This window comes from Cicer arietinum, chromosome 4, assembly GCF_000331145.2.
Source record: "Cicer arietinum cultivar CDC Frontier isolate Library 1 chromosome 4, Cicar.CDCFrontier_v2.0, whole genome shotgun sequence".
Lineage (NCBI taxonomy): Eukaryota > Viridiplantae > Streptophyta > Magnoliopsida > Fabales > Fabaceae > Cicer > Cicer arietinum.
Genome location: NC_021163.2, coordinates 20125907 through 20137629, shown reverse-complemented (window position 1 = coordinate 20137629; position 11723 = coordinate 20125907). Strand labels below are relative to the sequence as shown.

Sequence of the window (11723 nt, the reverse complement as noted above, 5' to 3'; positions counted from 1 at the left end):
GTGTTTTATACTAAGTTCTGATTAATTTATTTTCTGATTAATTTATTTTCTGCTTATATTTAGCTTGATTTGAGTGTTTTATACCAAGTTCATGTAACAATGAGTGTTTTATATTTAGCTTGATTTACATGAACTGAACTGAATATAAATTAGTAATTTACATGAACTGAACTGAACTGAATAGAGAGATTCTCTTTTGCTCAGTGCATATATATATATAGATTCTTCAGAATACTCATTTCTAATAATTCATCATCTCCTAAAGTATTGTGATAAAGACAATGATAACAATATTTTTAATCCAATAAACAATGATAAAAATGTTTTTAATGTCATCCCAACCCAAATAAACCAAACACAAAAATAAAATAAAGAGACATTTTACAGCGCTTATCTTAAAAAGCGCTGTAAAAGATCCTTTTAAAAATAAAATAATGAGTGTTTTATACCTTTTACAGCGCTTTTCACACAAAGCGCTGTAAACGACTCTTTTGAAAGTGAGTAAAAAAGACATTTTACAGCGCTTATTTGACAAAGCGCTGTAAAAAAGCTTTAAAAATAATATTCATCAGACACCTAATTTCTTCAAACACCTTGTACGCATCATGGGAATCCAAAAAACATCAGACACAAACCCATTTCTTCAAACACCTTGTACGCATCATGGGAATCCAAAAAACATCAGACACAAACCCATTTCTTCAAACACCTTGTACGCATCATGGGAATCCCCAAAAACACCAGACACAAACCCATTTTTCGCAACATGGCAATGATCCTGAATACCAATTAAGTTTCGATTTAAGAAGGAAAGAGAATGTAAAGAGATAAAAAGGGTGTTGAGGTGGAGATTGAATTGTGAAAGAGTAAGCTTTGATGTTTGTGAAGAAGATGCATAAAAGGAGAAGAGTTTGGTGAAGAGGAAGGGATTTTTGTGGTGACCAGTTACTACTATGTGGGTTTTGCATGCATGTTGAGCTTGTTTAAAAAATAACATAACATAACAAAACACAAAAACAATAAGGCCTTTTACAGCGCTTATTTGGAAAAAGCGCTGTAAAAGAGCCTTTTAAAATTAACATAAAGAGACATTTTAGAGCGCTTATGTGGAAAAGCGCTGTAAAAGGCTTTAAAAAACATTCATATAACATAATAACACACGGAGGTCTTTTACAGCGCTTATTTGGGAAAAGCGCTGTAAAAGAGCCTCTTAAAATTAACATAAAGAGACATTTTAGAGCGCTTATGTGTAAAAGCGCTGTAAAAGGCATTCAAATAACATAATAACACACGGAGGTCTTTTACAGCGCTTATTTGAAAAAAGCGCTGTAAAAGAGCCTTTTAAAAATTTAACTAAAGAAGCCTTTTAGAGCGCTTATGTGTGAAAGCGCTGTAAAAGGCATTCATATAACATAATAACACACGGAGGTCTTTTACAGCGCTTATTTGAAAAAAGCGCTGTAAAAGAGCCTTTTAAAAATTTAACTAAAGAAGCCTTTTAGAGCGCTTATGTGTGAAAGCGCTGTAAAAGGCATTCATATAACATAATAACACACGGAGGTCTTTTACAGCGCTTATTTGAAAAAAGCGCTGTAAAAGGCATTCAAATAACATAATAACACACGGAGGTCTTTTACAGCGCTTATTTGAAAAAAGCGCTGTAAAAGGCATTCAAATAACATAATAACACACGGAGGTCTTTTACAGCGCTTATTTGAAAAAAGCGCTGTAAAAGAGCCTTTTAAAAATTTAACTAAAGAAGCCTTTTAGAGCGCTTTACAAAATAAGCGCTGTAAAAGGCTTATAAAAAGCGCTGTAAAAGTGTTACGTATATATAACAGTTACCTCTTCAGTTTCCTCTTCATTACGTAACCTTCATCTCAACCTTCATTTCTTCTCTTCTTTTGCAAACCCTATCATCCCGTCCTTTACGAACCTTATTTCCACGATCATCTCCTTCATTTCGAACCTTATTTCCATCCAAGATCATCTCTCCCATTTCACACAATATATTTTCATTGAAATACGTAACCCTCATTACGTATTTCTTCAAACCGTATTTCTGTGAACCATATTTCTGTGAACTTTCTGCAAACCCTCTTTTCTTTGCATTTCGTCTTTCTTCGAACCATCATTATTCAGGTATTGATGTTATTAAATTTTTGTAATCATTAGAATGCATGTTGAGCTTTTTTAAGATATACTGATACATGTTGAGTTTGTTTATAATAATGCATGATCCATGTTGAGCTTGTTGATGTTATACTAAAGTGCATGTTGAACTTGTTGTAGTTAAATGGATACAAACAAAGATTTAGAAGTTCAAAATGAAGAAGTTGGCACCTCTAAGACTTACGAAAAAGAAGTCAAACGTGGTGCAACTATCATGCAAAGGGTGATTAAAGCACGGAGCAGTGGCATTAAATTTGAGGTATACTATATATACTCTGTTTGCTGTGTGTTTTTTTATCTTTTTTTAGGGTTTAGGGCATGTACTTACTATATGAGTTTATTAGGTTGGCTGGAACGAGAGTGGTCAGCCAGTTGACCCCAACAGCTCCATGTTTGTAAGCTACATTGGGGCTGTTGTTCGTCAAAATGTCCCAATAACAATAGACAACTGGAGAGATAAGGCGTTGAAGGATGCCAAAGATATCATCTGGAATGACATTCAAGTAAATATTTTGATCTACTCTTTTGTCATTTATAATTTTTTTTCTGTAAAATACATTACTTATAATTGTTTTCATTGCAGACCACTTTTGTTCTTGATGAGGAACGAAAGTCATATGTTTTGAGAGTTGCTGGGAAAATCCATCGTGGATTTAGATCCCATCTCTCAAATTTCTATCTAAAAGATAGAGAAGGAAACACAAATGCTGAACCTCCAAAGATATATCAACATTATATATCAAAGGATGAATGGAGTGCATTTGTTTCCAAACGTTCTGACCCGGCGTTTGTCGTAAGTGATTAATTTATTAGCATTTGTGTTTTATTATTCATATTCGTAGCGTATTTTAAATTTTTACACAATTGCTATTTTTTTTTTATATAGAATATTAGTAAGGCAAATCGCGAACGGGCAAGCAACCCAAAACACCCATACAAGAAATCACGTATGGGATATGCACGCCTTGAACAAAAAATTGTAAGTAATTAAACATCACTTGTAATTTGTATTATAAACTATAGTGTGTAACTAATTTGTATTATTTTGTTTATGATTTTAACGAATAGAGAAAAGACACCCAAGCCGATCAACCCTTGGGTCGTCATATCTTATGGAAGGAAGCGCGTGTTAACAAAGAAGGAGTGGTTGATAATGAAAATGTCAAGAAAGTTGTAGAACTTTGTGTAAGTATATTATCACTTTAATATTTTTTAATATTGTATTTTAAAAATGCTATTGAACTTATCTTTTTAATGTTACATGTATTTTAGTTTTTTTAAAAAGCGTTGTCTTTTATCTTTGTGCCCAAAATTATTTTTGATCCAAAATCACTTCACAATCAGTGCACACAACAACAAAACATATTCAAATACCATAAGCAGTTCACACAATCAGTAGAACATAAATCAGAACTCTGTAACTTTTTTAACATATATGTAACTCTGTAATTTACAACCTAAGTAACTACATTCAGATACATATATACAACCTAATTTACAACCTAATTACCTACATTCAGATACGTATATATATATAACCTAATTTACAACCTAAACTACATTCAGATCCATATGCATGTTCATATATTGTGTCCTATGATCATTTACATATAATAACTAACAGAATATACATTATATGCACTAGCTACCATATAATATTCAGATCCCTTGCCCAGCAGCAAGCTATTTCCCAGAAAATCAAATAATTTTCATGTCAAGCACGTACTGACACCATTCTTCCTTTAATTCCATCAGATCTTCCTCAGAATATGATGGACTGGAATTGGCAAAGTACTGCAATATAAAAATTGAACATATTATATTAAGTTAGTATCAAATATATAGATAATTTATATATGAAAATCATATAATGCAAATACCGTACCGTTTCTGGGATAATAGTTTTATTCTTCTCAACAATCTCCTTCATGAATCTCAATATGTAGTACCCACAGTCGATGTTATTTGTTTGACGAGGGCACTTTATTGAGATCCATGTAATGTTATTAGACTTCTGCTTCGACACTTTAGCACCTCTTTGAGCTCGATAAACTTTTAAGGCACTATCGAATGAATAAATGTGATTATTAGAGCATGAATATTTATATATATATATATATATATAAATATTCATGCTCTAATAATCACATTTATTCATTCGATAGTGCCTTAAAAGTTTATCGAGCTCAAAGAGGTGCTAAAGTGTCGAAGCAGAAGTCTAATAACATTACATGGATCTCAATAAAGTGCCCTCGTCAAACAAATAACATTGACTGTGGGTACTACATATTGAGATTCATGAAGGAGATTGTTGAGAAGAATAAAACTATTATCCCAGAAACGGTACGGTATTTGCATTATATGATTTTCATATATAAATTATCTATATATTTGATACTAACTTAATATAATATGTTCAATTTTTATATTGCAGTACTTTGCCAATTCCAGTCCATCATATTCTGAGGAAGATCTGATGGAATTAAAGGAAGAATGGTGTCAGTACGTGCTTGACATGAAAATTATTTGATTTTCTGGGAAATAGCTTGTGCTGGGCAAGGGATCTGAATATTATATGGTAGCTAGTGCATATAATGTATATTCTGTTAGTTATTATATGTAAATGATCATAGGACACAATATATGCATATAATGTATTATAGTTATTATTGCTGTAAATGATCATAGTTATTATATGCATATAATGGATCTGTTAGTTATTATATAATGGATCTGAATGTAGTTTAGGTTATATATATATACGTATCTGAATGTAGGTAATTAGGTTGTAAATTAGGTTGTATATATGTATCTGAATGTAGTTACTTAGGTTGTAAATTACAGAGTTACATATATGTTAATAAAGTTACAGAGTTCTGATTTCTGTTCTACTGATTGTGTGAACTGATTGTCTATAATATGTTATGTTCTACTGATTGTCTATAATATGTTCTGTTCTACTGATTGTGAAGTGATTTTGGATCAAAATAATTTTGGATACAAAGATAAAAGACAGCGCTTTTTAAAAAAAATGCCATAAAAAGCTAAAAAGCGCTTTTCATTTCAAATAATTAATTTACAGCGTTTAAAAAAAAAAACACACATTTTACAGCGCTTTTTTTAAAAAGCGCTGTAAAATGTTGTTCTAAAGCGCTTTAATGGTGCACATTTTACAGCGCTTTCGTAAGAAAGCGCTGTAAAATGCAGACCCATAATATGAAATTATGGGTGGGCATTTTACAACGCTTTTTTGAGAAAGCGCTGTAATATGCACACCCATATATGAAATTATGGGTGGGCATTTTACAGCGCTTTTGTGAGAAAGCGCTGTAAAATGCAGACCCATAATATGAAATTATGGGTGGGCATTTTACAGCGCTTTTTTGAGAAAGCGCTGTAATATACACACCCATATATGAAATTATGGGGGGGCATATTACAGCGCTTTTGTGAGAAAGCGCTGTAATATGCCCACCCATATATGAATTATGGTTGGGCATATTACAGCGCTTGTTTGAGAAAGCGCTGTAATATGCACACCCATAACTCATATAATGGGGTGCATATTACAGCGCTTTTTGTGAAGAAGCGCTGTAAAATGTGCATAACAAGCGCGCGTTGTATTTACATGTTTTATAGCGCTTTTTTAAAAGCGCTGTTGTATCATTTACAGCGCTCGTTTCCACAGCGCTTATTTTTTTGAAAAAGCGCTGTAAATAGCTTAAAAAAAGCGCTGTAAAATGCGTTTTTTCGCGTAGTGTAGATCTTCAAGGTGCAAATTTTGTAGAATTATAAAATTATAATTCAAAGTTATATAGTGAAGTATGTAGCATAGTTATAATTAAGATATTAGGAGGAGAAAAACTATGCGTATTATAAGAAAAGTAGATGCATATGATGCTACGAATTTGATTATTGATGGATGCAAGAGTTTAGTGGTAAATTCTCAGTTTCTTCATGTAGTTTTTATACACTAGATTAAATTGCAATAATATAAATATACAATAATTGAGTATCCACTTCATTGGAAAAATGTAGCAATAGGGATGACAAAACAGCAATGTGGAACAAAATCCCATCACTAATTTGTGATTTGAATCACTATAATAATATTGGTGGCTTAGCAGGTTTAAAAATTCTCATGCATTAATGGATTTGGATCCATTGTGCTCCTTTTGATTATAATTTAAGTCACTACTAGAAAAACTGATTTTAGCGTCGGTCAAAAGCCCACGCTAATAAGTCAAAAGCCGACACTAGCGTTTATTTAGCGTCCGATTAGCGTCGGAGACAGGCTTAGGCTAAAACGGTCGAAGCTACTTTCTAGGCTAGCCTACTCTAATCTGACGCTACCAACAAATAGAACAGCCGACACTAATGTCACTGTGAATAGCATAGCGTCGGCCTATCCGACGCGAATGTCAACAAGTTTTTGAATAATATAGCGTTGGTCTAGCCGACGCTACGATCAACAATTGCAAACCAAATAATAATGAACAATTAACATCCTTTGATTGCAACAAGCTTTCTATTTCAAGCTTTCCCTTGTGCCTGCTCTTAGGGTCAACTGCATCAACCTATCAACATGTGTATATAATAAGTATCTAAACAACAATAATTTTGAGTGTAACAAAATAATATGGATTATTACAACATATTTTCTAGTAAAACAAAAGAATATGGATGATTAGAAGCCTCAATGCATCATGGCAAGACACGTAATAATGAACAGTAAAAATGTAAACTGACCTCAGCATGAGGTAATATAGCAGATTTTAGATAGACATCAGTAGAAGAGTAGTAAATGAACCTGACATTTAGAACCAATATTTAATTTAATTATTATAAACAAAATGGAGATCATACTCATTTTTAAACTTAATTAACTAAATGACTTGTAAAATGAATAGATCAATTAATGGCAATAGCATTCATAGTTGAATTGTCTCTTATAAAACTAGTGCTATAACTACGGTTTTTATAAAATTAGTCTTATAACACTTCCGCTTCTTCATTATACGATTTTTATAACCACGGTGTTTGTGTCAAAATAACATATACTTTGTGAAGTTAAATATGTAAATGATATTATATATACCTGGTGAGACATAAAAAGAGTGTATATGCATTCCAAATAGCATGTTTATCCTAAAAAGCCAATGCTAAACTGCAACACTTTTTCAAATTTGCCAAGTTAATCAATATTTAAGATAGAGTGAACAAAAACTACTACACTTACAGAGATTAAAACACCTTTTTGTCAGCCATGTATCTAGTAGAGATAGATGCAACTAGTGACTAATCTAAACATCGAGATAATAAAACACTAAAACCAAACTTCACTGAATCAACTATTTAACAAAAAAACTTCTCTAACAAATGACAAATAAATTAATGAAGAAAACAAGTTTTTTCTTACCAAATATTTTCTTGCATATCAAACCATAGAAAAGCAAGATTAAAACAAGTTTAAAACTTACTCAAATGCTTGTAAAATTGAAACTATGTCAAATATTATAGATGGTTTATGAGAGAATCCAATTCAAAAACTTTAACAGAACGAGGATTTAAAAATAAGACAAGTCAAAGAGATTGTGTTGAAAAAAAGGAAAGTATATGCCACTTGTTTCAAGGATCCAACAAAAATAAAACACTTTATCACCTTTTAAGAGTAGACAAAGGAGTAGGAATCTAGCATTTGCAGTAGTCCATCATGTAAAATTTGCCACATCACATGAGTATTTATTAAAATTATAATTAGTTACTAATCAACTCGCATTATTTGTTAAAAATTACACATGAACTACCAAGTTTTTTTGAAAGTTTTTAGCAAAGACCGAACAATTGAGATTTCATTCCAAGTCATCATTGGAAAGTTAGATTTGGACTGTTTGCTAATACTGACAGATAAACCAGAATTTTTCCCATGACAACATGATAATAACCACATGCAAGGTAAAAAAACTAAGGCTAAAATGGAAACAATCAAACATTTTTTGACACTTGTTGGTGCTACGTATCAATCAATTTTCACTCACCATTCCAACACTCTCTTCTAGCTTCCTTGCATTAGTTTCCTTCCTTTTCTCAAAAAAATAACATAACTCATTTGGGCTATTAGGCCAAAGACAAGAAAAAACTTAACTTTGATAGCAAAATGGGGAAGCTGGTTCTGAAAGTTGGAAACAGACCACCATGGGTGGGTCTAGCTGCTGCAGTTTGGATCCAAATAGCTGCTGGAAATGCTTACAACTTCCCTCTATATTCTTCTGCTCTCAAGTCTGTGTTGGGTCTGAATCAACACCAGGTAACTATTCTTGGAGTGGCCAATGATGTTGGAGAAAATTTGAGTTTGCTTCCTGGTATTGTCTGCAACCAGTTCCGTCCTTGGGCTTTGCTTCTTGTTGGTTATGTCCTCTGTTTTCTTGGTTATGGACTTATCTGGCTTGCTGTTACTCAAACTGTTTTCAACATGCCCTGCTTTTTTCTGTCTCAATTTGAAATATATTTGTCTCACAGCTGCAACAGCTACTTGTGCAGCCGCCACAACCGCCTCTATCGCGGAGGCTGTAGCAGCTGCAACAACAATTGGATGTTTGTTCTGTTGATTCTATAAATCAACAACATAAGATTTGCACAATTTTAAAATTTTATCAAATCAAACATTTGCACATTAAAACCTTATAACAGTCATGAGTAAAACTAGTATCAAATCAAACAAATTTACCTCAATGATTCCTTTAACGTGCCACGATCCATTCCTCTCCATCATAATGTTGGGAACACCTTGGTGCAATGCTTTAAGTCTCACAAAATTCAAAAAGTCCAACTCTGTAGCAGCAACAACATCCCTCAGAGTAGTTGCAGATATATTATTTTCATTCTGCTGAACAAACCTTGAAATTAAAAACCAGTTTATTGTATTGAATTTCAAGCCAAAAGGGTATCTAAAATAAAAATAAAAAACAAGACACAATACAATAGTAATAACATACACATGAAAATTAACAAGAAAGAAATTTCAAATTAATAAAAAGAAATAAACATTTCAAAGTTATATAAGATTGAATTTCAAGCCAAAAGGGTATCCAAAAATAACAAGAACAATACACAATACAACAGTAATAACATACACTATTACTCATAAGTCCACATGAACATTTTGAACTTTGTTATAAACCTATCTAGAAGCATAAGGGTTTGAAATGAAATTGCAGTCTTAAGGAAGGAAGAAAAAGAATTGAAATGGGGATCTAGTAAAGAGTATATACAACAATAAAATCAAATAAGAGAAATGGTAGACGGAGAAAACCTGGTAGGATGAAAATGGCATCAACTTAACCTAAACAACTTGACCTAAACAACTTGAACTAACTTTTATGCTTAAATTCAAATCATAAACATCAACTTATGAAAAATTGACAGACAAATCAAATTCGATTAATCATTCATAATCAAAAGTAAGTAACAAAAATTGAAACTAAAGATGAGATACCGCCGTAGCTACTAGAATCGAAAGACTGATGAAGATTCTTGCGCGTGTCATAAGCATGGGAGAAAACACGTTTCAGGAACTCGAGGAGCTTCCAGAAAATGTGTCGTCCATGTGAAGCGCCTCCTCCACCTCCTCGTTTTCACCGGAGACTAATCCGCCGCCGACGTTGCACGACACCTCCTTGCTCCTCCTCGTTCGGAAGCAAGGTGCATAGCAATACGCAGGGATTTGAGTTGAAGTTAAAGTTTTTTGATCACGTAAGGCTTCAAGTGATTTTAGGGATTTTGAGTTTTTCGCAAGATGAGTAACTTTGGAGTTTTTCGCATCAAGATGAATGAAGGCGCGATTTTAAGGAACCTGAGATGGAGGATGGAATGCCAATTGGGAGAAATAAAACTGAGATGGAGATTGAAGGTTGGTTGAGATTTTGGGGAAGATGAAAATGAAAAGTTATGCAAATTTGGGGCTAAGAGTTTAGGAGAAAACTGAAACACTTTTAGAGTGTAGAAAGGAAACCTAAACATAAAAAAAATTAATTTTACCAATAAAAAAAATGTAGCGTCAGCATCCCGACGCTAAAAGGATGATTAAAGTTAAAAATAATGTAGCGTCTGTCATATTTTACCTAGCATCGGTTTGACCGACGCTATCAACCGATGAAAACACAGAAAAATGATACGTGCTAGCGTGAGCATGACCGACGCTAAAAAGACGCCAACTAGCGTCGATGTCCGTCACCGACGCTAAATATGGCAGCTAAAACCAATTTTTCTAGTAGTGAGTGTGAGTAATTGCAGGCCGGAATATTAGACTTGGGCCATTGCATAGGCCTTAAAATTACTAGGTTTTACTTATAATAAGTGTGACATATTGATTAAAAATATTCTATAAAATAAAATTAAAAAAAAAACACTAAAGTTTAATAAGATTTAGTTTATTGTAGACGAAATGGTTCATTGCACTAGATTTTATTGAGTTCAACAAGAATTTTTAGTTAGTTAATGGTCCACAAAAGAAAATATCATAGGGCTCCATCTATGATTAAGAAGTTTATTTTGACAAAAAAGAATGATTAAGAATGTTGTTATTTTACTTTTTTTCTTCTTCTTTCATATATGTTATTTGTAGTTCCTTTGAAAGTTATAAAATGTGATTAAGAATGTGTGATTATTTGGTAATATCTTTGAAAGTTATGAATTTGCTTAAAAAAGTGTTAAAAGAATGACTATTTTTAAATATTTAGTATTAGTTTGAAGTGATATTTAGATTTTATTTACAATTTACTTATTTAGATGAATTTAAATAAATTAGTTTGAGTTTTTGATATTTTATTTGGTAAAAATACAATATTTTAAAATAATTTATAATTATTAAAATTGCATTTTTTTTATTAGAGATCAATTTTTTAGATTCAAATAGGGTCTTCAAAAACATTAAGACGATCATAAGTAATTATCAACCAAGCCTAAGACAATTTGAACATAAACAACTTAGAACCAATTCAAACTATTTATTCTCTTCAATGCATTGTCTAAATAGTTCAAATTTTTTGTACATCAATAACATGCCAATAGTTCTATGATGTTATTTACCATGCCTAGAATCTGTATTGTACACAAGCGAATGTCTATACATATTACTTACAATACATATTACTTTTATTTTGTAGATGATGAATAATGATGATATCGATGAAAAAAATTTAACATTTGAGAGCACTAAATGAAGAAATAGATGTTGATGCTTAAGTTTTTTTTAGAGATGTTGATGATAAGCTTAAATTACTAATTTTGCTCAAAATGGAATCACTTCATGAGGCTTGATAAAGTTTCAAGGAGCTTATGAGAACGTGTAATCACCATAGAAAAATAGCTAATTGTCCACACGTTCTGTAATTGCAGCTCCAAGAAGATCATTGATGAATAGATGTTGATGACGTTGGTGTTTTAGATCATATAGCTTCTAAGATAAATGCTTGTTTCAAAAATTTGAAAAATGGAATGAAATGTTGTTATGTGAAATATCATTTCTTATAAAATATGTTGTATTGTTGGTC

At 32.1% G+C, this 11723-nt stretch overlaps 1 protein-coding gene across 5 annotated transcripts; it reads right to left on the bottom strand.

The window, feature by feature from the left end:
• Positions 1-6170: 6170 nt before the first annotated feature.
• Positions 6171-10278, bottom strand: LOC140920167 (uncharacterized). 5 transcript variants are annotated; one of them, XM_073367935.1, is made up of 6 exons: positions 9668-10278; positions 8900-9058; positions 8318-8782; positions 7271-7339; positions 6922-6982; positions 6171-6749 (listed from the first exon to the last, which is right to left on the bottom strand). In XM_073367935.1, exons 1-3 carry the CDS (start codon positions 9722-9724, stop codon positions 8432-8434), a joined length of 567 nt encoding a protein of 188 aa, XP_073224036.1. In that variant the 5' UTR covers positions 9725-10278; the 3' UTR covers positions 6171-6749; positions 6922-6982; positions 7271-7339; positions 8318-8431. The 5 variants fall into 5 exon arrangements, 3 of the variants coding, with proteins under 3 accessions (XP_073224036.1, XP_073224035.1, XP_073224037.1); XR_012162802.1 differs by having other exon boundaries at positions 7271-8782; positions 8900-9068; positions 9668-10207; XR_012162803.1 differs by having other exon boundaries at positions 7271-8782; positions 8900-9003; positions 9668-10205.
• Between the last annotated feature and the right edge of the window lie 1445 nt (positions 10279-11723).